At 49.2% G+C, this 27,427-nt stretch overlaps 1 protein-coding gene across 1 annotated transcript in view; it reads right to left on the bottom strand.

The window, feature by feature from the left end:
* Window positions 1-625: 625 nt before the first annotated feature.
* Loxl2 (lysyl oxidase like 2) overlaps window positions 626-27,427 on the bottom strand; it is an 84,321-nt gene continuing 57,519 nt past the window's right edge. Inside the window, exons 6-14 of the mRNA XM_036199565.1 lie at window positions 24,181-24,364; window positions 19,626-19,777; window positions 17,542-17,709; window positions 16,096-16,258; window positions 12,301-12,544; window positions 5,661-5,776; window positions 4,549-4,685; window positions 2,361-2,472; window positions 626-1,384 (exon numbers count right to left, since the gene is read on the bottom strand). Coding sequence (XP_036055458.1) covers window positions 1,305-1,384; window positions 2,361-2,472; window positions 4,549-4,685; window positions 5,661-5,776; window positions 12,301-12,544; window positions 16,096-16,258; window positions 17,542-17,709; window positions 19,626-19,777; window positions 24,181-24,364 — 1,356 coding nt within the window. The 3' untranslated portion in view covers window positions 626-1,304. The remainder of the gene's footprint in view (window positions 1,385-2,360; window positions 2,473-4,548; window positions 4,686-5,660; window positions 5,777-12,300; window positions 12,545-16,095; window positions 16,259-17,541; window positions 17,710-19,625; window positions 19,778-24,180; window positions 24,365-27,427) is intronic.

Raw genomic sequence — 27,427 nt, 5'->3', positions numbered from 1 at the left:
GGGGGACTCTGGGAGATCCTGGAACTCTGGGCCTGAAAAGCCCCCAGAGTGCTGAGAACAGAGCTGAATGGATTGTTCTGGTGGGAGTTTGGAAGACCAGAATGCCAAGAGAAATGTGGACATTGGAGGCCTGGTACCTGAGGTTTCAGTGGGGCCCTGGGACTAGCTGATCCTCTGGAACTGAGCTAGAAGCCAACCATGTTATACCCTGGCAAGAATCCAGCTGTGGTCTGCCTGTGCACCGAGCACTTGAGTGGATCTTGAAAGTGATGAGCTAATTTGTTTGGCGGACGACATTCTAAGATGGGATAGCCTTGAGCAGAACACTCAAGGCTCTTATTCAGGCCCACAGTTAAAAAAACAACAACAACAACAAAAACAACAACAAAAAAAAAAACCACGAGCAAGTGGAGCAGAAAGAGACAGGAAAATGTGCAGTTTGGTAAGGAAAAGAACACACAGAAGTTGAAAGCCAGCTGAGAAAGGTTGGTGCTGAGAAAACCGCATTAATCGTTAAGGAGCACATTGCCTTACATGTGTGAAGCTCTGGGTTTCATGCCCAGCACTCTGGAGGTGGAAGCAGGAGGAGCAGAAGTTCAAGGTCATCCTCAGCTATCTAGTGAGTTTGAAACCAGACAGGGCATGCCCCTGCAGCAATGCCTTCTTTGCCACAACAATGCACCGGGTCCTCAAACCACGAAGGCCAAAACAGAGCCTGCCTTCCTCGAGTTGATCTTGTCATGAAGTTTGTACAACAAGAAGAAAACACTTAATACAGAGGTCTCGATATTCAAGTTTTCCAGAAATGACCTAAGAAGGGGGAAAATGGAATCCGGCTCGCCCACCTCTGCTCAGTTCATACCTGCCACATCTCCAGGAGAAGATGGCCCACCTAGGCAGAGTGTGGTGATGTCACACTTACGATATACCAAAACTTGGATGGGATAAGCTGCGCATAGCTTGCCATCCAGTTCCTATAGCCATGTGCCAAAGCCCCTGCCTCTGAGGCCTCAGGACAGGGACACGCAGCAGTGTCTGGTCAATGAAGGAGCGCCTTTCTTCTCAGCTAGATCTGGCTAGCCAGGAGATGGCAATTGGTATTCCCCCCAGGAGACACTGTCACCTGAACTCAGTAGGTGACCATTAAGTCATTTTCCTTTTCTTTTTGTCTTTTGTCTTTTCTTTTGTTGAGACAGAAGCTTGGTCTAATGTCTGGAGTGGAAATCTCGTGGCAATCCTCCTGCCTCAGCCTGAGTGCAGGGATTACAGGCATGAGCCATCATGCCTGGCCCCAGGTCTTCTCTCTACTGCACAGAGAGCTGATTATTTAGAAGTCCACTGAAGTGTTCAAACTTCTGCTCAGTCTCCTCGCTGAAGGCTCCACCTGGAGAGCAGGAGTCAAGGAGACCCAGAATTAGGTACACGCTCAGCTGTGGCCCTCCTGAGCACTCACCAGGATGGCACTAGTGAGCTCTAGGGCCGGGAACTCAGCAGGCACTGTGCCAAACTTAGGGTGTTTACAAAAACACAGTGCCACCAGGAATGAGGCCTGTCACATGAACAGAGGCAAAAACTGCTTTCCTTCTTGTTCCCCAAGGAAAAATCTCTTCCTTGGTGACGAGGCAGGAGAATGCTTCCCAGCAAAACTCGGTACACAGAGCCCATGAACTGATGCCTACACAGTTGGGGGCATAGGACCAGTGTTGTGGATATTGCTCTGTGTAAATAAAGTTCTGATTGGCCAGTGGCCAGGCAGAAAGTATAGGCGGGACAAGAGAGAAGAGAATTCTGGGAAATAGAAGGTTGGGGGGAGACACCGCCTACTGCTGCCATAAAAAACAACATGTAAAGACACTGGTAAGCCATAAGCCATGTGACAAAGAATAGACTAATAAAAATGAGTTAATTTAAGATAAAAAAGATAGATAACAAGCAGCCTGCTATGGCCATACAATTTGTAAATAATATAAGTTTTTATATGCTTTCTTGGTTGGGTCTGAGCGACTATGGGACTGGCGGGTAAGAGAGATTTTGTCCTGACTGGGCCAGGCAGGAAAACTCTAACTACAGACCAGTGGGTTGATGGCCTTACCTCCAGCCCTTCTATAGACCTGGGGTCTGCTCTAGCTAGGCCAGCCAGCTCTGTACCACCCTCCCTCCTTTTGCCAGGGCTGGCTGTGAACACCCAGTCCCCACCCAGGGCTTCATGCATCTCTGGCTTGCTTTCTGACTAGGAATTTGATGCTGGCTCCACTCCCAGTTTCTCCCAGATTAGCCACCTCTGGTTCCCGGAGAAAGTGGGGCAGCTGTGTTCTGCGTTCTAGCCTCTTGCGGAGGGTGGGGCCGCCGAGGGAGCTTACCGACGTGACAGTTGTACATCCAGATGCGGTAACCATCATAGCGGCTCCTACACTTCATGATGTTGTTAGAGAAATCTGATTCTGGCACCTCGTAGTTGGGGTTAATGACAACCTGGAAGGAATCAAGTCACAGGACACTTCAACTCTTCTGCTGGATGTCCTCCACTCCAGGGCAGAGGCTGTGTCCCCTTAACAGTATGGCTGGGTCTTCCCTAAGAGAGGCTGTGGCAAAATGAGGCTAACTGGGTCTGACGTCATATCCTGGCCTGGTAGGGGCCACGCTGGAAAGCCTGTGTCTGACCTGCTAACCACAGCCTACCCAGGCCATGTGCATGTGCTACTGTCCATTCAGACAAACTGGCAAACGTCCCTCTCTGAGGTGGCCTCATTTTTCTTTGATTTCTCTTCCCCCCAAATCCTAGTTGTCTCCTCAGCCCCACCTACCCAACATGGGTGGATAGCGCCTTCCAGACTAAGGTCCAGACAGCTCCCTGTCTATTCTAGCATGTGGACATGAGCACATCCGATTACAACCTGGGTTCAAGTCAGGCTCTCAGGGTGGGTGTGGCCAGTGTAGGTGCAGGGTTGGGGTGAACTATGTGGTTTTCACAGTCCTTCCACACTCATATCCAAGGTTCTAAAACTCAGGGCATCTGAGGGAAGTGGATTGAGGTCTCTGTATCTAGAGAAGATGAAGCAAGGACCCCAGAAACCCATCTGCCCATCCATCCCTGCCTCTGAGTCTGTGCACCCCTGGCCACTTCCTCCCTTTGGGAGTCCTCTTCCGGTTCCTGTTGTATAAGCTCTATTGTCTGTCACAGAGGTTAGCTCTCGTGTCCTGTTGACTTACAGTCCAGGGCATCCACAGCTCTGTGTCATTAGAAACACTAGCATACCCTCAAGTCTACCCATCTGCTGATTGTACCACTTAGGGGACAAGAACAGGACATAGAGACTTGTGGCCTGCATTAGTCTAGCTGTGACATGAGGATACTAACAGTGTCCCTTCACTGGGAGAGGCAATGGGTCGATGCACTTCCTGCACAAAGGCAGCCTGGGCTATCAGAGACTGTTAAGCACTTTTAGCAGATATGATGATACACATTCACCCTGCTGAGTGACAGCAAGCTGCCAATATGAGCCACCAGGCACTGCACAGATGCCCATAGCCATGGAAGTCCATTCTTTAAATCAGAGTGCTCTGCTCCCAGGCCTGCGGTGGTTCTGGGTTTGGCTTGTGGCTAGAAAGTGCTTGGCTGTCTACTTTTTAGAGCTGATGATGCCCAGGGACCCTTTCAAAGCACCCTGTGGTTACTTCTCCACAGGTGTTGGCTCTTCAAGGGAGTGTCTAGCAGTAAAGACTGTGGGCTAGACCATGGGCTGGCTGAATTCCCCACTAGGAATGCTTTCAAGGCAGAGCAACCCATTTCTGGTCACACACTTTGCCATCCAACAGGGCAAGCACTGGGAAACGCAACACATGGGGATATGTGGAAATGAAGCCTCTGTAGGCAGAAATGCAGCCATGTGCCAGGAGAAAACTGGGATACAGTGTTTCTCTCCCCTGCCACATGGGCCTGGCTGGAGTATGCCACAACTGTCTGCAGGAAGGTGGAAGCCAGGACTCCCTGGCTCTTCCTCAGGGCAGGGTAGTAGGAAACCTTCGCAAAACAGTCTCCTGGCCAGGGCGTCCTTAGTTTGACTTCCTAGCCTTACAGATTCATTTGTGTGCTCGGAGACGGCCCTTTTGCAGATCCTCCAAGGAAGGAAAAATCACAGTTGCAGGGTAATGCAAATGCTTTCAGCCTCAATAGAACAGACCAAAGCAAGGTGTGAAGTCCGGAGGAAATCAGTATGGTGGCTGAAGGGGAAGCCGGAGATGTGGGTTGCCTCGGAGTTCATGGACCCACTTCCTGATTCAAAGTAGCTCACACATACCTTTTGATTTCAAGCTCCTGAGGTTAATTGACTGTCTCTACATCTTGGGTTCCATTATGGGCTCCCAACATGCCCTGCAGGCTCAGTATCCTTCAGGCTCATGTGCCTCATGTATTATGCTTGACAGATAAGATGTCCTCTGAGTGAGGTACCCTGCCTGGCCTCATGAATCTTACTTCTGGACACCCACAAGAAGGCTGATGAAGTTGCTTCTCTTTCTCCCAGCAGCCCTGGGTTCTGCCCACCTCACCTGGAACAGGTAGTCTCCAGGGGGCACATCGGTGATGTCTATCCACTGGCAGTCAATGTCATGACGGTACATGTCCCAGCAGCCCATGGTGATACCTTGTTCTCCAAAGTTGGCACACTCATAACTCTTCTGAATGTCTGTAGGTGGGCAGAGAAGAGCATCACCATGCATCTATGCCTGCCTCACCTCTTCTAGTCCCCAAGCCTCCCAGCCCTGTTCAGCCCATCCTTCCCATGTGGGTTTCTGATACCTTCTCATTTCAGCAGAACCCTCTCACTCAATTCCCTAATCTACATGCCAGCATTCCCTCCAAGCCCAGTTCATGGTCTTCTCCTCCCTGACCAATCTGGACTATGCTGGTATTCCTGTGAAATCCTCAGTTTAGGATAGGGATGAGTGTCATGATCCGAGACATCTGTAGTGTTTACTGTTTATCTCAACATGAGGTCATCTAATCCTCTCTAGACCATCAGCAACTGGACTCTGGAATCATATCTAATCTGTCTTCCTCATAGATTGTCTGTACACAGTAAGTGTTCAAAACCTCTTTTCTATGGGATTTCATGATGTCAGCAGTGGGCCACACCAGCATCTAGAACCTCATGTGAGCAATAGGTAGAGAACAGGTATCTGTCCTGAAAAGGTCCTTGGTGTGTGAGAATGGCAGATGTACTATCAGGCAATCACAGTAAGGTGTGATGACCTACCTGAGGTAGGAGCAGAAGGATATGTGCATGGTGGTCAGGGAGAGGAGTTGGGAACATGACAGAGCTCTATAGCCTGATACAGGAACTTGGATTGGGACCCTGGGAAGAATGGTCAGGCTCAGATGACCAGACCTCACCTGGAAGCCATGCAGCCCTCTCCCTGCCAGTGAGAACAACTCTGGGAGGAGGGGGGGAGCAGATGGCATCAGAACCACTTCCTCCAGCCCCAATGTGTAGCCATAGAAGGTCCTAAGAGTTGGCAAATAAAGGCCACGTGGATACCCAGCAGTGGCCAGAGTGACATGGAGAGGTGCGTGGCCTGGCCTCCATCCAGATGGACTGTGTTCAAATCCACTGAGAGTGTTCAAAGTTCTGTGAAGCCCCAACCTTCCCCTTCATACATACCTCCCTCACACTCTGTGTCCTCCAAGCAGAAGCTGGCCTTGTGACCCTCAGCCACCTTGGTGCCATTGAGGCTCAGCAGGTCATAGTAAGTGAATACTTCCATGCTGTGGTAGTGCCTGGGAGCCAGAAAACAGGGCCCAATGTCAGTGTCTGGAACCATGGCTGCTGGGGAGCAGCTTCCTAGCTGGTGAGTTCCCTCCGGAGAACCACAAGGCAACAGGGCCAAGGGTGGCAGGGACAGAAATGAAGAAGGAACTCAGGGAAGGGAAGACCAAAGCAGAGACAGTAACTTCTGGGCAGGGGTGTCTGACATTTTGCCACGCCTTGATCCCCTCATCAGGAGTGGGAATGACGTCACTTAATGGGTGGAATGCTGTGGGTGTCAGTGAGCTCAGCTGACAGCCCAGTGTCTGGTTTTTTTTTTTTTTTTTTTTTGGTTTTTTTGAGACAGGGTTTCTCTGTGTAGCTTTGCTCCTTTCCTGGAACTCACTTGGTGGCCCAGGCTGGCCTCGAACTCACAGAAACCCACCTGGCTCTGCCTCCTGAGTGCTGGGATTAAAGGCATGTGCCACCACCGCCTGGCAAGTGTCTGGTATTTAATCGTCTCAGTACAATAAGCTTTTTAATACACAGGGACCTTCCTGAGGGCCCAGCTGGCTCACAGCTCCCTCATGGAATCTTGCTCCAGATTTACCATAGGTCTAACAAATACCCATGTATTAAAAGCTTCTTTCCTATGGGGGACGCTATTGGGACACTATGGACTATTTGGAGGCACAGCCTATGAGTTTTAGGTGATTGGAAACATGCCCTCTCAGAAGGAATTTCAGGACCACAGTCCCTTTCACTCTCTGCTTCCTGGATTCAGATGTGTTTGCCCCTATGCATGTCCCCACACATGTGCTACCATCCGCTGCCCTTGGACACCATGGCTCTGAACCTTCAAAACTGTGTGAGCTTAACAAACCTTTCTAAATTAGTTTCCTCAGATTTTTTTTTCTTACTAACATAAAACTATTAGAACATACTAATTTTTTTTTTTTTTTTTTTTTTTTCTGAGCTGAGGATCGAACCCAGGGCCTTGCACTTGTTAGGCAAGCGCTCTACCACTGAGCTAAATTCCTAACCCCAGACTAATTTTTAAGATCACATTTTTTAAAAGTAGGACTGGAGAAGGAAGGAAGGAGGTAAAAGGGGTGGGGTGGCAATCACAGGGGAACAGGAATCACTAAGATATAGGGCACATGCCCGGAGAAGAGCACACATGTACCCGAGTGACGTGTGTGCACGCTGGTGTGGGAGAGCAGGCCTGGCCTTGGCCTAAGAGCCCTGGGAAGGGAGCAGTAAGCCCACGCTCCCCAGAATGAGCGAACCAAACAGGAAGGGGAAGGATAAGGGTTAGGAGGATTCTGGAGAGTGGGTGGTTCTCAGGGAGGGACATGGCAGCAGCTCAGAAAAGCACATCTCTGGGGTTCTAGAAGGAAGCGTGTACAAGCCAGGCGCAGTTAGTTCCCTTGGCTGATAGTTTACGGCAGCCCATGCCATCACTTGAGAGAAATTGAGAACAGATGTCCTGAAGAGTGTCCCGTCTGATTCAGGGGAATCGGTGCTACTGAGGGCAGCTGAGGGGATTCCAGAATCATCCATTATTCAGGCTCAGAACAAAAGATAGCAGGCTGGCTTTGCCTCGTCTCCACCTGCTCTGTAACTATTCTAACACGCTCATCTCCGCCATTGCGGGGACATTTCCTAAAGGAAGCCTCTTCAGGCACTGTAGGGGCAGAAGCCCTGGCTTTGTTTATGTCCAGCCCAACTTCCCTCTTTGGTAAAGCAAGAATATTATTGCCAACTCCTGGGGCGAGGTAAGGACAAAATAAGATAAATGGCAGAGCTGGGGCTGCAGCTCAGTTATTGGAATGCTTGTCTAGCATGCAGGATGCCTTTGGTTCGATCCCCAGTACCACATAAACTAGCCATGGTAGCCTGTGAACCCAGCACTGAGGAGGTGGAGACAAGGGGATCAGAAGTTCATGGTCATCCTCAGTTGCAGGAGTGAGTTTGAGGCCAACCCAGGTACAGGAGAACCCGTCTCAAAAATAAATAAATAGGGGCTGGAGAGATGGCTCAGAGGTTAAGAGCACCGATTGTTCTTCCAGAGGTCCTGAGTTCAATTCCCAGCACCCACATGGTGGCTCACAGCCATCTGTAATGAGATCTGGCACCTTCTTCTGTATACATAATAAATAAATTAATGAAAATAAATAAATACATAAATAAGGACAGAGACATAAAAGAACCCACATGAGGCTGTAACAAAGGATGTTCTCAGTGTTGGCCAACATCCTTATCCTGGCTCCGCCCATCCGCAGTCACAGCTGCAGCAGTCAAGGCTCCTGGGGTCCTGTCACAGCCTGACTATTGGTGTAGCAGCCTGGAGCTTCCTCCACCATGTGTGCAGGAGAGAGGAGGGCCGTGGAAAGGGTTTCCAGAGAGGAAATTAGAGGCTCTTTTCTTCCTCCCGAGTTTGCTCATGCTATATAAATAATGTCAGAAGTTGCTAAGTCGGGCTTCCCCAGGTCATTCATGTTTCTGGTGAAATGGTACTGGGCCAGGGCCAGCGGACAGCCCTTACAAGGAACATTTTGTAGCGGATGAGGTGATGACTTTGAGGGAGTCTATTTTGGCTCCCTGCAGGGAGCGGATGAGACATGAGGTCTGACTCACGGAATGAAAAATGTCTGCTCCCTCAGAGAGGGGCTTATGTGACTTGCCGACCGGCTGGAAAGAGCACAGGGAAGTACGTTTGTGTTCTGTTGTCTAAACAGAGTTTAGATGGAGCCACAGACAGGCTGTTGTGAAGCGGCCTCCTGTAGTCAGACCTCCTTCAGTCTGGAATTGGGTCTTTTCTAGCTACAGTTTTCTTCCTGGGGATGAGTACTGGGAGGAAGCCATAGCCCCTGCTTCTTGCTGATCGCTGTCCTGGAGCATGTCTGCTTTATCTCCTGGACACCCTTGAAGGCCATATGTCCCTCCTACGTCCGAGGTAGACGTGAGATCCATCTAGCCTCCCACAGGCTTCCACCCAGAAGACAATGATGGGTGCCAGGAAGGCAGGAAGGAGAGTCTTGGGCAACACAGTGGCCCTCTTAGCAGCTCAGAGTCTAAGGGTAGACTGAGCCCTGGGGTGGGCATTGGAAATGGCAGACATGAGAAGAAATCTCAGACCCAGAATTCTAAAAAAGGGAGTGTGGCCTGGTGCCTCATAGAATTACTATATTTGCTTGTTTGGTTTTCCTTCCTGTGGTGCTAGGAATACTCGGTGCTCTACCACTGAGATACCCCACCGGCCCTTGTTTTCCTTGAGACAGGGACAGACTATGAGTGAGTCCAGTGGCCATGGACTCACCATGTGGCCCCAAATTCATTATCCTGCCTACTGAATGCTGGGATACCAGGTATAGGCTACCATGTACAGCTTTTGGGGTCCTTATAATCTAGGTAAAATGAAAGTTGGTCTTTACTGTAGGATTCCAGGGCTCTATGTCCTGACAGCTGGCACTCCTCTGGGGATATGTCATGCTGGATGAAAATGTAGATGGAGAAGAGACACAGCATGTTCACAGGAAGCTATACATGTCTTGGCGTACTATTGCTATAGATTGAAGAAGAGGCACTTGGGTGTTTTCCAGTCCTATCAAGGTCTGCCATAAAAGACAGGGGTCCTTCAATGGGCTCTAGCTTGCCATCCACATGTGTCAGGCCTACTGAATGGTGAGATGAGGGCCTCTAACTGGTTCATTGCATCTGTGCTTCTGACCCTGTTGGTGGAGGGGGCTACTAGGCACATGGTAGAGGCAGGCTGGAGAGACACCCCTTTCTGCATCTGTGCCACTTCTGAACCCAGGGGCTACAGCCTGTGCTGGGCCCTATTCTTCTGCTTCTACAGCTCCCTCTACCCTACCCTACCCTGCCCTGGGATTCCCCAAGAAGGGAAGGGCAAGCCCCCAAGATAGAGCTGACTGCATCGAGGGTACTGATACCAAGGGCACCATAAATACATCAAAGAGCACTAATCTTTCTGTCTCAGCTTTGTGTCTTCAAGAGCATAGTTCTGCTCCTCAATGTAGCATGAATGAATGTGGAAGTGGCCAGTTCCCCATTCACATTAATGTGAACCAGGGCTCTCTCTCTTGCTTGGCTCCATTCATGACTTCAGGATGTCTGTAAACCTGCTGAAATGGAGAGTCAGTTCTTTCAAAACAACTTTCTTGAGTTGAGGAAGGGCCAGGCCAGCAGCTCTCAGGAGCCTCTACAAGGGGCCCAAGAAGAGCTAACTTCAGCTTCCCTGGAAGGTGTTCCCAATGAACCTGAAGAATACCAGACAGTCTCACGTTTGTAATCCCAGCACTTTGGAATTGGGGGAAGGAAGATTGGTAGTTCAAGGGCAGCTTTGGCTAGATAGGGAATCATACAACCAGCGAGCCTGCAGACTGAGTGTATTTGTGGGGCTCATGAAGTTCTTTGGGTCTTGCGGTCATAGTTGTATACCTGTGCCTACAGTGTTTGTCTCTCATCAAAACTGTGGCATGCTAGGTTAGTTAAGAAGATATGTGGCCAGTCCCTGGGCACAAGGACAGAAGAGGGACTGTACCAAGGTCACTGACCAAGGGCATAATACAAGTGAGAGAACAACCTTGAGGGCGTTACCTCCAGGTCCAATTGAAAAGAAATCATGCTTTGCCCATGTTCTCCACCCTCCCCTCCCAAACCATTGATGGGAACATTTGTAGGCAAAGGAGAAAAGAGACCCCAGGAAAAGTGGGGAGGGAGAGTCAGAGTCCCTGGGACTTCAGATCACAACACTGCCATGATGTCACCATATTCTTGGAGTGGAGACGGACAGCTCTGGGGGTAAGCATATGGCTCTAGGAGCTTCCTACCACATAATCTTGGGTGGGCCACCATATGCTGGGCTGGGATGCAATTACCTTCCACTTATAGACCCATAGGCAGCACCAGCCCCTGCTGTCCTGCCTTCCCACCACATGGTCTCTAAGGGAAACCAGGCCATGATTCTACTCCAATTTGTACCCTGGCAAAGACGAAGTGACTCCTCGGGCTTCAGGGTATTTACAGCATTCAGTGAGTTGTTTCAAAGGAAAATCAGAAGCTTAAGTGGGATCATAGTATTTTCTTTTGGAATAGGCTGTACAACCCTATCCTCAAACTGATTTAAATGTGAGTGGATCATGATTTATGGCATGAAAAAGAAGCAAAACATAGGAAGGCGTCTGATGAAAGTTTGGAAGAGCTAACAGGGAGAAGAGCACATTTGAGAGCAGATGGGCCCAGCTGAGACCCCTGAACTGTAACTCGTTAGGCTAGCTCAGGCAGTTGTATGGAATTCAATGACCTGTTCATTGGAATGGCAAATGTGAGTGCATCTGCCTCTGATGTGATTGCAGTGGGATGGAAGCCTAGAAGGAGCTTCCCAGGCTCTGATGTACAGACCTGTGGGGGGTCCTACTGAAGTGCAGATGGGTTCATTGGTCTGCAGCTCTGGCATTCAACATGCCCAGATCTCACTGTAATGGTAGACACACCCATCCAGGGGCCTCACTTTGAAAGACAGGGACCTAGTACAAACATTTCCTGTCATAGATAGAATATTAGAGAGAACGGATCTACTAGGAGTTCCTGAACCTCTAGAAGAGGGATTCCTGGTAGGAGGAACAGCAGCCTCTTTTCCAACAGTGTGCCTGCAGTGTCCTCTACCTGCCCAGACTCAGGACAAAAAGTGACCAGGTAGTGGCAGCGGAGTGATTGGATTACAAGTCAAGAGGAGCAAACGAAACAGGAAGGGGGAGGTCCTGGCGGCTTCCATAGGCCCTGGGGGGCACTGGTTCTAGGATTTCCCACTGTTCTTCTGTCCTGACCCAGTCTTTGCAGCACCTGGATCACAGCCACAGATGAGCTGGAAGGGAGCCCAGAAGTCCCAGCAATGTGGCCCAGTTGGCCTAATGTCAGGCTGCTGGTCAGGGACTTAGGTTTAGCAGGCAGGCTTAGGCCGGCTCTCATGACTCTGAGTCCTGGGGCTCCTATCTCCATACCCCTAGTCTTCCTAGAGATATGAAAAATCCCAAGTAAGGAGGACGACCAAGGGAGATTTGAAATGGCAGCGGGGGAGGGGACTCATTAAAAGTATTACCACGTGTATGCAAATGCCATAATGAAGCTCATTACTTTGTAGACTAACTTCAAAATTTAATTCAAAAAAAACCTCACAATGGTATGCAAAATATATTTCTGCATGGACAGAAGGCCCAAGGCTGCAGACCTGAAAGTTCCCTGTAGAGTACAAGTGTACTGTGCATGCCTGTAGAAACTGCTGACTGAAGGTCCCTGGAGGGGCCCTGGCACTCAGATCAGCATGTCTCCTAGGGTCAAAAGAACTGGAGCCAAGAGGCAGGGGCTCAGCCAGTGAGCTGGGAGTGGAGAATGGCTTCCAGAGACATAGATTACTCATCTGCCTAGATCTTGGATTGTTGGCCTTCCTGAGGTGACTCTGGCATTCTAGCTCCCTGGTCTGGGTCCTGAAGAACACCAGGCTGAGTAACTGATCAATGGAGGCATGGCCTACCTGTGGCAGTCATGCCAAATCCACGCATGGCGGCCATTCTTGGGGCGGAAGTCGGACTGGCCATTGTTGTGGATCTGGGAGGAGAAGCGGAGAAGGCGACGGTAGCCCGTGGTGGGGTTGGTGTTGACAGCGGAGGCTGAGAGACAGTTCTCCTCCATGGCGCACTGCAGCAAGAACATGGGCCTGTCCTCTAGGTAGGCGGTCTGTTGCACAATCTCGGCGTTAAGCACCAGGTCAGGTGCAGCTAGGGAAGACAGTCATGGGTCACAGACTAGAAACCCCTTCCGTGGGCACCCCTGAGAACAGTGCCATCATTCTGTACACGTCCTGAAGCTGGCCTAGGGCTCCTCCATGTTACCTTCCTGTCACCCCCAATTATGCTCTCTCTTTTCCAGAAGTCTTCTGGACACTCCCACAGAAGGGGTTTCCAGTATAGGTGGGCAAACGGCTGACACACAGATGGGTGACTGACACCTGTGGGCTCCTTAGATCATTCTCTCTACTTTCAAGTCCCCCAGACTTCCCATAATTAAAAAAAAGAACAATAATGAAGGAGACGCCACTCACCCTTGGTGTGACTCTCTCTCTCCCAGCATGCATGTGGGATTTATGGCCTACTAATGCCGTTCCCCCCCAAAATGCATCTTAACTATTGATGTCTAAATACTGCCACATTCATGTTATGGTTCTGTAATATTTAATTCGTCACCTGCTTCTGTATTTTAGGGAGGCAATGCCCTGGCTGACTAGAATTTTTCAGTTAAAGACAAGTCTGTGATCAATATGCTATAGTCAAACTGCACCTAAATTGTGTGTGGGTGTGTGTGTGTGTGTGTTTTCTTTAGAATGATTCTCTAGCAGAGACATTTCCAGGTGAAAAAGCAGCATGATTATAAAACTTTGATGCACATTGCCAAACTGCCTTCTCGCAAGTTTTTCCTGTTTCCTTTCGTCACAGCATGGCATACAGCTTGTATAGAAAGGATGCTGTCCACATTGTCGGGGGTGGGGGAAGGAGGCCTCTTTCTACAGATGTGAACTGCAGGGCTCCCGTGAAACTTCAGAAAGCAGTTCACAGCAACATCCTAGGCCTAACTTCAAACACTAGGAGTTGAGACCCCCCATATGAAGTTGTGTAAGTGAATGTGGAGGTCTTGAAATTTTTGGGAAGAGTGAAAGGATTCTGCATACACAATGGCTGAAAATTAATTCAGAAATCAAATGCCTGATGAGGCTGAGGTGCTTCTGGCAGTGCCTGCCCATGTTGCATTGATTGTGTGACTTCACCACAGCCTTGGTTCTGAACACACAGCATGCACATTGTGCATTGTACATGTCACATGTGCAACACCAACAAACACTGCCCCAAACACCTCAACTCATCGTCAAGATTTCCATGTGTTATGATTTACAGTGCTTTTACTGTACATAAGAGTTTTCTGTTCATGGAGAAACACGGTTCAAGTATGGGAAACAAAGACTTCGAATATTTCCCTCCTAACATTCCTTTGCAAATAAATGTAACATCAGCACATCTTCAGTTGTATTGTGTTAGAGTGTCCCTTTTCAAAAAGTGCTGCTTAAGATGCTGACTTGAATTTCATTTTTTAAAAAAAATGTTGAAAGAATTTTGGTTGGGATTAGAATAGATTTCTAATCACCTCTGAAATGGCCCTAAACATACGTCTGTTGTTTTGTATTATGTATTTATGCAAATGGTGTTCTTAGCATTAACAATTATAATATCAAAACACTGATCAACTCTTACTCATCAAAATTAAAATACAAAAATAGAAACTACACCCATCTTACTAGTATGTGTGATAGCTAGCTTTTATATTAACTTGACACAAGCCACAGTCATTTGAAAGAGGGAACCTCAATTGAGAAAATGCCCCAACCAAATTGGCCCGTGGAGGGTGCATTTTCTTGATTGATAATTGATGTGGGAGGGCCCAGCTTATTGTGAGTGGTGCCATCCTGGGCTGGTGGTCCTGGGTTCTATAAGAAAGCAAGCTGAGCAAGCCATGGGGAGCAAGTCAGTAAGCAGCACTCCTCCATGGCCTCTGCTTCAATTTTTGCCTCCAGGTTCCTCCCCTATTTCTGTTAAACCCTCTCATGCCTAATTTGCTTTTGATCATAGCAATAGAAACCCTAACTATGCAAATTTAAATTTAATCTTTAATAAATGGTAAAATTATGTGCATACAAAAGAACTGTTGTAAAATAAATGTGTGATTTAGTACCATCAAATGTTTGATTTGTGTACTTATTTTATATACCTATATAATTAAAGTAATGTAAAAATGTCTTAGGCATCTTGAGCGGAGAGGTTTAAAAATACTGGGCCTCTAGGACTGATTTCCAACAGATGCAGAAATTTCATTTTCTGATTGTTGCATGTTATACTGGTTAATTATTAGCTTGACAGAACCTTGAATCACCTGAGCTGAGAGATTCCCTAGATCAGATTGGCCAGTGAGCATGTCTGTCAGGGATTATCTTATTGTTAATTGGTCCATCCCACTGTGGGCAGTACCATTCTCTGGGTAGGGCTGTATGAGTGTAGCCTGTGTTGACAGAGAGCAAGCTAGCAGGCAGCATGGGTACATTTGCCTCTTTCTGCTCTTGACCATGGTTGTGATGCTTTAAGTTCCTGCCTTGATTTCCCTAATATTAAGAGTATAAACTGGAATTACGTACCAAATGAACACTTTTCTCCTATGCTACTTTTCATCAGGATATTTTATCCCAGCAACAGGAATGAAACCAGAGCATCGATAAGTCTCTCAAAAGAGTATGGTCTGGAGGAGAACTCCAGCATTTACCTCTCTCTCTGCTTCCAGATAGTGGATATAATGTGACCAGTTCCCGCCTAGTCCCCCTTCCTAATGGACTGTATCCTCAAACTGTCAGCCAAAATAAACTGTTCCTTTCGTAAGTTGCTTTTATCAGGCATTTGGTGCTTGTGGTAGTTTCAATGTAATTGGCCCCCACAAACTCATAGGGCATGGCACTATTAGAAGGTGTGGCTTTGTTGGGTAGGTATGGTCTTGTTGGAGGAAGTATGTCACTGTGGAGGTGGGCTTTGGGGTCTCATATATGCTCAAGCCACACCTACTGTCTCAGTTCACTTCCTGCTGCCTGCATGTCAAGATGTAAAACTCTCAGCTCTGGGGTTGGAGGGATGGCTCAGTGGCTAAGAACACTGGCTGTTCTTCCAGAGGACCTGGGTTCAATTCCCAGTGCCCACATGGCAGCACACAACTGTCTGTAACTCCAGTTCCAGGAGATCTGACACCTTTACACCAATGTATATAAAATAAAGTTATAAAATAAATTATAAACAAAACAAAACTCTCAGCTCCTTCTCTAGCACCATGTCTGCCTGCATGCTGCCAAGTTCCACTGTGATGATAATGGGCTGAACCTCTGAAGTGTAAGCCAGCCCCAATGAAATGTTTTCCTTTATAAGAGTTGCTGTGGCCATGGGTGTCTCTTCACAGCAGTAGAAACCCTAACTAAGACAGTACTAAAATGAGAAAAGTAACTGATCGACATTCCTTAACCTAACCCTTCCCTGTTTCTTCTTTACCATGCCATCAGCCAGGTCCTGTGCTTAGGGAATAGCTATTGTTTGTCCCCTTTGACCCAGAACCCACTGTGCTTTCCTCTCCTGGTCACACACTGTAAAACCCCAGAGTCTTGGGAAGAGTAACCAATGGTTCCCTGAACTCCTCTAGAACCAGATGGAACAGGTGGGAAGAGTGAGAGGCAGCCCTTAGAAAGTCTTACTTTCTGAGCAGGCAACTCCAGCACCGAAGCGCACCCCACCCTCAGGGCAGGTCACCTCCTCATCGTGGTGGCAGTGTGCCAGGGATAGCTCTGTCCCCGAGCACTTCACTCCACTCATGACCACTTGGTTGGCAAAGACATTTCCATGCCAGTACCAGGTCTCCTGGAGAAATCAACCAAAGAAGTCATTAGTATGTCACCTTGTCAACTTCTGGCTTCACAAAGCCCTCGAGGTTTTATGATCCCATTTTCCAGATGGAGACAGATGAGGCTCAGAGAGCCATTTATCCCAGCCATGCAGTTAGCTGGTGACAGAATGAGTGAGCATCTACAACTAACTCTGCGTTTGCAGAATCGGAGACATCCATTCACATATGCCAATAATTATCTGTCTTATAAAAGTCAACTTCTGGATTTAATTATAGGAAAAGCATTTTATAGGATGCTGACTGAGGAGCCCCAGGTTGATGATGCTGAGATTGATTAAGCTCTTTCTAGCAACAGAACTTCAAAACACTGTTAGCAAAAACTCTTATAATTCAAGAACTTTCCAGTAGAGAAAATGGGGTGGGGGAAGGTAGCAGAAAGGTAAAGAGCTTGCAAGAGAACATAAGATCCTGTGCTTCTGAAGTTTCCAGGGTTTATTTATATGTTAGCTTGTCTCAGCAACAATACCCAGATAGTTGTTTAAATTCAATTATAGATGTTTCTGTGAAGTAGTTTTTAGACAAGATTAACATCAAAATCAGTTGATTTGAGTAAGGCAAATTGTACTGTATCATCGGGAATAGGCCTGGTTCAGTCAGTTGAAAACCTTACAGGGAAAAGAGACAGAGGTCCCTTTGTGAACAGGAATTCTATCCTGGTGGTGGGTGCTCCCCACATTCCTCAAAGACTTAATTCCATCACACTACAAACAGCATACAGGACACTTCAGACTCAACCCTTGGCCCATGGAGAACCCCAACATGCATACTGGAGTGGCCCACAGACAGCAGTAACTGACTTAGAGGTGTCCAACCTGCAACCAGTGGGCCATAGGGGTTCTCAACAAGCCCCCCATAACTATGGAGGCTGTTTAACACAAAATCAAAAACTTACTTAAAACATTATGAGTTTTCTCTGTAATGTTTTGGCAACTGGAAGGCACAGTGTGAACTTTGTAGATAACAACACTGTGTCACAATGTAAACAACTGGACACACCTGGAGCCCCTTATTCTGTAGCTGGAAACAGACTGGGAAAGGAGTGACTTGTTCCGGGCCTTGGGGCTATCAAGGAAGGAGCTATGGCTAGAATGAGGTCTCTTGCCTTGGTCCAGAGTTTGCTTGGTTGTGTCCCTTCTTAGTGGCTGAGCAAAGTTAGTTGAAGAGAAGAGCTGAGTGATGATGGGAAAGGCCAGGCTGGATGGAGGGTGGGCCAGGTTGTGAGGCTAGAGCCACTTACCTGGAAGGCGTTGCTGGCAAAGCCCAGGCCTAGCTGCCGGCAGACCACCATGGCCTCCACAATGCCCCAGTTCTGGCCACATACGGTGCCCCACACAAGCGACCCATTTCTCTCTGTCAGTACCTCCACTCGGCCCTCATAGGGGTTGCGGCCTCCATTCAAGCGCAGCTGTGAATAGCAAGAACATGGTCATGAGGATGGATGGGAGGCTCTCTCGATATTGCTGTTAGTTCCAAGCCAGGTGGTCCTATCTGGCCACCTTTGGATTCAGAGCATCCTTAAGAGTCCCCTGTGTGTCAAATTATGACAATTATGCCAGCACGGACTCAGTAAGGTCTCACCCAGGTGTCTGTTCACCCATCCTGAACACCACTCTTTCAGTAATGTAAGTGCCTTCCAAGAGGTGACATGAAGAAATGAAGCTTCACTGTAGCTGGACAAACAGACCCCAGAGCCTTGTGGATGCTAGGCAAACACTACCAACTAAACCACATCCTAGATCCCTTTCCCTAATGCTTATGCATAAGCCCCAATGCTATTTGCTCTGCTTGGAGGTGTGGTCTCGAAGGGGACAATTAAGGTCACATAAGACCATATGGGAATGTTATAATTTAACCAGACTAGATGTCTTTATAAGGAGAAAAGAGACCCTGGGGATGTAACAGGCACAGAAAGAGGTTGTGTAAGGACAATAAGAAGGTGGCTGGAAACAGGTCAGAACAGAGAAGCCCCAGAAGACACCAAGCCCAGCAACGCCTTGGCTTGGCTGTATTCTCCTGGCAGACCCAGGAAGAAACCAGTCCCATTGGTGAGAATGATGGTATTTCATTTTGTCAGCAGAAGCAGACCTATGGTGAGAAAACTCAGATGCTTTGCTTCTCCCAGCACAGTGGCTGGCACACTTGGGAGCCCCACGCCTGGCCATGCTGTGCCTGGCTGGCCATCACAACAAACATAATCCCTCTTGCATTGGGGTTGAGCTCAGACAGCATAGCCTCGAACCTGGGCCTTTGGAAAGGCAAGAGCTGTTGGCAGTGGTCACTTAGCACTTCTGTGCCGATAACCAGGCACCTGGTCTGGCTAAGCTCTATCTACTGACCATCGAAAGCTTCTGGAAAGCCTCGTTTCTTTGGCTGAGGTCTGTCATGTCACTGAGCTTTGACTCATCTGGAGGATGACTCAGCACATTGGGACTTAGTGCTGGCTATGGGTGGCAGCGTTAACAGGGTTCCCTTAGGATACCTCTGGCAGCTCCACATGGCAGATTTCCCTGTGTGTGCATTCCTGCTCACCCGCAAGGAATGCACAGCTCAGCAGCCTGCTGCTGGGTTCCCACCTATGGCCCAGTTAGGTGAATTGCATCTGGAGTGCCTTGGTGCTCTGGTGTCAAGGTCAAGGACTGCTGTCTAAGCAGGAGCCTGGCACATCTGGTGCCGTGGTGTGTCTGTTTTAATAGCATACAATGTTAGCTCTAGGATATATGTCACACAGCACCCGACGAATTTAAGGCACAGTGGAGAGTATTGTGGAGAAAATCCAGGGTGTTTTGTAGCATTGGCTAGACTTCCTGAAGGACAAGGAGGTGGGGGATTCTTCTCTGTGAGCAAGGTCGGCAAGCTTTAAAGCCTGCCTCAGGAAGGGTGGAGCTTGTCTAGGGTTACAGTTCTGCTGACTTCCTTCAATCTACGCTATGTTGGCACAGTGCTCTGCAGACCTGCCATCCATTCATGTGGTGTCTCTGGGTCCTCGCAGAGAACCTACACCAAGGGTATCAGAGGTGTGGTAGACCCTGAGTCCCTTGTAGAAAATTCTGAGCTGTCACTGTACCACATGCCTAGTCCCAAAGCAAGGGATCCCACAGGGAGAAATCAGATACCTGCCACACCAAGAGTGGCATCTGTTTGTTCATTTGTCACACTTAGAAATGCTGGCTGGCAATGACAGTGGCAGTGGCGGAGCCAGCATCAGGAGTTCATCTTAGGGCACTCTTGATACCTCGGAGAGTCCTTCAGAGTAAGGCCACCTGGTTTGTATCCTCTGGGGCCTCAGCATCACAGGTCCCTCTGAGCATCCCACCTCCTCACCTTTTTCTGGAAGCCCATGATGGGAATGTTGCATCGCACACCAGCATCCTCCTCATGGTTGCAGCCCTGTGACTCTGTGTTGAGTTTGCAGTCTATGATGGACTTCTCGGTCCCCGTGCACTGGACCTCGTTGAGGTGAATGGGCCCGATCCCTAGGAAGGGAAAGAAGATGGGTGCTATACAATCACCTGGAGGAAGTTTCTTGGAACAGGCAAGACAGACCCTAGAAATCAGACTCTGCCTCTTCCGTCTTCAAAACCTCCCCCGACCACAGCCCCTTCTCCCAGGAGAGAACTGGGGGTGCATATTTTGTCATAAGTGCAGATAAAATTCACTACTAAACTGCCATGGGACCTTGGTCAGATCACTTAGTATTATGGTTTGGATGTAAAATGTTGCCCATAAGTTCATGAGTTTGAACGTCTGGTCACCAGCTGGTGATGCTGTTTTGGAAAGCGTGTGAAAACTTTAGAAGATGGAGCCTTGCTGGAAGAAGTGAGTCATGGGGCAGTGGGTGGGCTTTGGGGGCTTGAAGGCCAGGTACCGCTTCCTGTCTATTATTTCCTTTCTGACTTCAGATGGAGATGTGACCAGCTGCCTCATGCTTTGGCCACCATGCCTTTCCCGCCATGATGGACTATATCTTTTCTTAAATAAACTAGGCCTAAATAAATCTTTTGCTTAAGTTGCTTCTTGTCAAGTATTTGGTCACAACAATGGGAACAGTAACTCACAGACTCAGCCTCCCTGGTCACTGGGTCTCTTTAATAAAGCGGTCAGATTAGATGATGTTACCTTTACCCTGCAGCTACCATAGTTTTAGGCATTTAGGAGTCTGAAAGTCATAACTATGGCTGTACCTGTAAAGTCCCTACAGGAAACAGGTAGCCTATGCAAACTAAGAGGTCTGAGTTAGAAGGGGCGGGGGAGCATTTTAAAATACAGTCAAGGATGGGATGTTGAGAGTGTACATCATCGGGTATATAAGAACTCAGGGCTAATAATACTGGGGCTTGGACACACCCCCGTGAATGAGAGAAGAGCCAATAACTCACTTAGGAGAGAAGACCCCTGAAAACAGCTGCTACCCTCCGTGGAGGGACTCTCCTCTGGTTGCCTCCAGTTCTCACCAGTATCCTGTGTTGGCCAAACCCAACTATGCCTTGAGTCGCTGGGCATCATGGGTGAGGGTGGAAAGTGAACCCAGACGGGCAGACATCTCTTAGGCTCCTCCCACCTCAGCCACAGGAACCTTAGGCTCCTCCCACCTCAGCCACAGGAACTTAAGCTCCTCCCACCTCAGCCACAGGAATCTTAGGTTCCTCCCAGATAAGCCACAGGGACCTGGATTCTGTCACAGAGCCAAGTGCTCCGCCCTCTGCCTGGCCCACTCTCCCTCTCTCAGCCCACCCACGGACATCCATCCATCCTTCATTTCCCTGGAGAAGCCTCTCTGGTCCTCACTTCACCCTGTCTGTGTTGCATCCAGTCCTGTAGTACACCGCCTTGAGCACTCTGCTTTTACTGCTTCCCTGAAGTCTTTCCCGCAGGAGGGCAGGGACTCCATGTTTTCCTTTGGAATATTCCCAGCCAGTGCCTGGAAAGGCAGGAAACCCCCACAGTGTCCACATAGATGCAGCTGACATCAGTGAGCACCTGTGACCTATCAGCCTCAATGCCATGGGTTATGGACTCAGGAGGCAGAGTCTGCCGTGGAAAGTTCCCAGTGCCTAGGCAAGGCAGGAGTCACATGGAGAAACAAAGATGGAGATGGCCACAGGTTCTCTTACAGCCTAGGAGGGTCGTAGGCCCTAGTAGGGGAGCGGAGTGTCTAGAGACAGTCCCCATCTAGCTGTCCTGAGGCCAAAAAAAAAAAAAAACTGACTTCTAGGAGAAAAATGCTAAGTTTTTGCTTCCTTAGAAATTTATAAATGAATAAGTTTCCAATTTCTTGGAATTTTATACATTAGTAAAAATACTTCAGGAAAACTTGCTGGAAGATTCACAAGGATTCAAAGTACAAAGGCTCAGACAAAATACTGAGTGAGCCATAGGACTAGGGCTTCTGTTATAAATTTGAGGGTGATGACGGAGAGGTGGCCTCGGTGGGTGTTTACCATGTATTGGACCCCAAACAGCCGTCCTAATTCATGTAACATCACCACAACCACTGTTGCATGTGCGGCAGGCTGGCCACATGTACTTCTTGCTGCGGACAAAAGGCCTGTGCAGCCACTTTCTAGCACTGTCCTGCCCAATACACGGGCACCGGGCCACTCAAAACACAGCCAGGGCCAGTATCCGGGCTGTAAGCATAGACGACACGAAAAATGGCAAAGCTGTGTCATGAAAATGCAAGCAATCTCGCTAACAGCACTTGTACCAACTGCACGTTAAAATCGTAATATCCTGCATATCCTGGGTTGAACAAAATAGATTGTTAGAGTTAACTTCATCTTGAATTCTTTTTCTTGTAGCTACTAGAAAATTCAAAATTACCTATGTGGCTCTTTCTGCCAGAAAGCATTGGTCCGCAGAGTTGGAATGTTTTACCAGCGTCTGTTCAGTTGACCATGCCTGTTCAACTGGAGTATGCCCCACTTCCTGGGGTGCCTCCCTCCCTCGATCCCTCCCTGGACGTCTCTGGAGCAGTATCTGCTGTGCACAGAATCTAAGGGCAGGAGCTAAGGCACACAGACCTATCCCCCACACTTGGTTCAGTTGTCAGGGAAAGTGCATGTGTTGGCAGACAGCTGGGACTTTTGGGGGGTACAGGGGGGCGCTGAAGTACAGAGAGAAGAGCCTGCCATAACCTGAACATCCATCCTGGTGACACTGGAGCCAGACAGAGCCCCACACACCACCTCTCCAGCCACCTTGTTTTGCAGTGAAGAATCTCAGGACCAGCAGGTTCTTCAAGGTCACAGACAAATAAGTAGCCAGGCCAGGGTGAGGACTCAGCCTCTGCCCTTTCACTACCCATGGGTTTGGGTGCGGTTTCTTCTTCCATCGGCTGGAGCCAGGATTCAGGAGCTGACCCTATCTGCTCTGGGGCACGTCTATGAATGTGGTACTTTTCCTCTCCCAACTGCTATCGTCATCTCCCCAACGTGGCAGAGGGCAGATAAATCTTCCATGGTGCCTTGAAGGCCAACATCAAAGGCACCCAAGGCCTCTTCTTCCTAGAATTCCTCAGGCACTTGTAAACCTTTGGCTGCTCTGGGCGGTGAAAAAATTAGGTCATACAGCAGTCACTCATTACACATGGAATGTCCATGTCATCGAGTGCTTGTTTATGCCTCAGGATGAGTGACTGTGGTCCTGTGGACCTCAGGAAAGCACAGACCATGTTGATCACCCAGCAGAGTGGACTGTGGAAACGCTGAGGAGCCAGACTTCTTCACTGGGACCTAAGGAGAAGGGGTTGTTGTGTGGCAGAGCAGAGACTTCCAGGCAACACAATATGCTGCTGCAGCGTCTGCCCTAAACCACCAACCCTTTAGCAGGCACTTGGAACATTTGCACAAGAAAGGATCAAATGTCATCAAGACTAGTCAAGGAGGGAGGTAGCGTCAAAAAAGGAAGCGAAAATCTTAAGAGGGAATTTGAGCTTCAGTCTGTCTGCCAACTATTAGGTTTCCCTGAGCCTTGAATTCTTCATATGATGGACCAGAGAAACTGAGTTCCTCTCCAGCAGGGCAGGTCTATGATCCTAAGACTTTCTCAGTTCTTTCCCAGGGAAGCTGGGCGCGTGGCACACTGCAGGGCAGTCAAGCAGATGAACTAAAGTGGATGAGCTGCACTGTTAGCACATGAGAGTTCTGGTTCTTTAACTGAGCTGGAGATGAAGTTCAACCAGCAGGGAGAGCCACTGATATAGTGTTCAGGGCCTGGGTGAGTGGGGGCTATTCCTTCAGGCTGCAACCAGTGACCTCACCAGATTCCTTTCCATGCGATGATGGCTCCATTTGTAAGAGTATCAGTTTCCTCTCACAGCCTGGGGCAGTGGTCCTCAACCTTCCTAATGCTGAGGCCCTTTAATACAGTTCCTCATGTTGTAGTGCCAACCTCAAGCCGGGCAAGGCTGCACCAGGGTGGAAATGCAAGGTGATGGCTGGTTGGTTCTTTTGTGTGCAGCCACACTTGATGGATTCTGGGGTCTTTTCCTGGTGGAAGGACCTGGGATTCTGGCTTTCCCACTGGAGCAGCTAAGAGTATGGAGCAGGGAGTTGGAGGCCTGGGCTGGTGTGTCCACTAGTGGCTGTTTCATCATCTCTCTTTGCCATCCATCCTTTCTCTAGGTGGCAGTTCCAAATCCATCAGATGGGGATTTGGTGTTCTCTAAGGATCTGCCGGGAAGTGTGTGTGTGTGTGTGTGTGTGTGTGTGTGTGTGTGTGTGTGTGTGTTTCCAGGATTCCCTAATGGTTGAGCTGCTGCGAGGAAGGGGCAGAGTAAGTTGACCTTGAGGGGATCATGGCCCCCAGCGGGGTCTAGGTTCCTAGGGCCATATTGCCCCTCCAAGAGACTCCCACCTTCAGCTCCTCCGTTCCTTACCTTGCCCGAGCCTGGAGCCTGTGACGGCCTCTTTAGCAGTCCCGAAGCCCAGCTCCCGGCAGACCACACTGGCAGAGACCAGGTCCCACTTGTCATCACAGACGGTTCCCCATTCTCCATTCTTGAGCACCTCCACTCGGCCCTCCCCGACCTGGGCTCCACCTCTCAGCCGCACCAAGGGTTGCTGGAGAGACACATGGTCCTGCTGAGTGCAGAAGTGACACACATCCTTGGAGTTGTCACTGCCCCACTCCTTTTTGTCCCCCCCTCAAAGCCCCACCCCCACCTCCACCCCCACCCCCGTGGCCCTGCCAGATCCCCATAGCTCAGAGTCTGAAAGTGCTCAACCTGTTGAGGGTCGGGTGGCAAACATGTCCTGTGTAGCTTCTCTGTCCTGGACCACTAGGAAGGCCAGCCAAGACCCGCATCAGCTCATCACCCCTTCCCAGGCTTGGCTCCTAGATTCCACCATCAGCCGCATCCTTCTACCCCCAGCTCTGAAGCCTCCCAGCGTTTAAAGCTACAGAGAGAAGCTTCTCCCGGCCAAGTCCACAGATTCCAGGTGAATCTTGTTTTCTGATGCTCGTAATAGAGCTTTACAGTCTCGCCCTGCAGGGAGACTCCTTGGCGGGAGGCCAAATGCAGGCAATAATCCTGCTCATAAGGAGGAAGGAGGCCACAGGAAGTGGCAAGACAGAGTGAAAACATGGAGCCTTATCAGGAAAGACAGACCTAATCAGGACATGCCTGGGAGGCTGCAAGGGATAGGATCTTCCTAGTTAAGACTAACTGCCATCCAAGTCCAGACGATGAGAGGGTGGAGATGGTAGTTTAAATGCCCCTTATCTTACCCACTGTCTGGAAGCCTCAGCCCCCTTCTGCAACTTCTGGAATTACACGAGAGTCAGACCCATTCCCTGCCAGTTCATGAAGCCTGTGGATTGTGTCTTAACGGATAGGAGTTGGCTTCACCTGTCTACACAGGCTGCTTTGCCTCAGTTTCTATGCATGTGTACAAAGTGCTCAGTGTGTGTGTGTGTGTGTGTGTGTGTGTGTGTGTGTGTGTGTCTGCAAGGCTCTGAGTCACTGCTGATGCTCACTGGAGGGCCGTGAAGCCAGAACAGAGCAGACCCGAGACCTTGTTCAGTCGGGAAGAGACAGGCTTGCCTGAAAGGGGGGGATGCTTTAAGCATTCAAGCCCTCTGCCACCTTGAGGATCAAGGCACCAAGTTCAAACCTCTCTCTCTACTCTCCAGTAACCTCTTGCTTCCCCACAATGACACCTTGGGGCTAGCTAGCCTAGCTGTGACAGCACCCACATTCACAGACTCCCCCCAGGGACTGCTGAGCCTGGCACTACTGGGAAAAGTAAAAGAGGGTGGTGGGTGAGTGCAAAACGCTCAGTGGCTTCCAAAGCTTTCGTTCTTTACAGAGCAGAGCACAGTGAGTAAAGCTACCGGCTACAGCCTCTGTTTTCAACAGAAACGTGACCTCCTTCCCAGGCTCGTGAGTGGGATGCAGGGGCCCCTCACACTCACGTGGAGCCGCCATCCTGACCACAGCTGGATGGAGATAGAATGTCAGATAGCCTAGCCACAGACCCTGGCTGTGGCCAGGTAGTGGTCCAGCTGGCCATGGAGTGAAGACAGAAACCGAGGAAAATATGAGGTCAGCCTCCCACTTCGTTCACTGGTTTGGTATGAACTTGACTCCTTTGCTTTACACAGCACAGCAGAGAATTCCAAAACAGTAGGCTCTGGAACTCTGGATGACAGGGGAAAGCTGGGGGCGGGTTACAGGGAGGAGGCAGGATGAGTCCCGCAGAACAAAGGACAGGGGGAGTGAGGGTTCAGGACAGGGGCAGTTTGGGGCCCAGAAATAGCCCTGACCAGCTATGCCTGTGACACAGGGCTACAGGTGTGTGAGAAAGAAGTCATATCTCTGCACGTCCAAGGCACTCTGAGGGGACTGGGAAGGTCAGGCTTACTGTTTCCCAGAGATGCCAGGAAATTAGGAGGTCCCTCTAAATAATCCCTACAGACTGGGCTGGGCTCCCAGCATGCATTTCGCTCCTCTCACTTACTGCTGGGACTTTCATTCAAACACCCCCCAGCACCCTGCAGGGTTATCGCCACTTCCTTCCCTCTGACATCCTATCTCTGTGCGGCAGGCACCGCAGGCAGGCATCGCAGGCAGGCACCGCAGAAGTAGGTGAGGGAAAGAATGGGCAGGGGGAAGAGAAGGGGGTGGAGACTTAGTGCTCAGGAGCACTGTTCACCAAGTGCCCCCTCTGCAGGCATCTTCCTCCCCCACTCCTTTCCTCTGGGTGAACTCACTCTGCCAACATGACGTCTACTGAGGTTTGAAATGGCCCACGGACTCAGCCCATGATGGAGGCTTTATCCGGCCTGGGACTCAACATCTGATCTGGTGTATATCTTCCCTCTTTTCATGTGCTGTCCCCACCCAGTGGTCCTGTATTAGCAATTTCCAGACCACACACACACACACACACACACACACACACACACAGCTCTTGTGGTGGGACCCTTTCTTTTTCAGAGGGTCAGTCTGCCCTGTTTGGTCATTCGCCTGTTCTGGGGAATCAGTCAGTTACATGGAGGATCTAGTTCATAGGTGACGACCCCTCCACCCCAGGCCCAGTTCCTCTCACAGCGGATCCCAATCTACCTAACGCTGTGACTGTTTATCACAGCTCCTCTACCAGGCGGTGGTGGTGCACATCCTTAATCCCAGCACTTGGGAGGCCAAGGCAGGCGGATCTCTATTAGTTCAAGGCCAGCCTGGTCTATAGAATGAGTTCTAGGATAGCCAAGGCTACACAGAGAAACCCTGTCTCACCAAACAAACAAACAAACAAACAAACAAACAAAAAACCAATTAACAACAAAAAAATACAGTTCCTCATGTTGTGGTGACCCCCCAACCATAGAATTATTTTGTTTCTACTTCGTAACTGTAATGTAAATATCTGATATGCAGGATAGCCGGTATGACCTTTGGAGTTCCCAACCTTGAGAACCACTGTTCTATACAAACCAATGGGTGATTCCTATCATATAATGTGGCCAGTGGATGGATGACTTGGGAGTGATAATGTCAGGCTTTCTAACCAGTGAAAGCTTCTGGCAGTTAGCCTTTCTTTTGTGAAATAAACCAAAATGGTTTAGAAACAACACAGCTGACGTCCTAAGCCTTGGAGAGTTGCATCCCACCTCCTATAGCT

Source organism: Onychomys torridus, chromosome 9 (genome assembly GCF_903995425.1).
Source record: "Onychomys torridus chromosome 9, mOncTor1.1, whole genome shotgun sequence".
NCBI lineage: Eukaryota > Metazoa > Chordata > Mammalia > Rodentia > Cricetidae > Onychomys > Onychomys torridus.
Note: the sequence above shows the minus strand (reverse complement) of the source record. Positions and strands in the feature narration are given on the sequence as shown.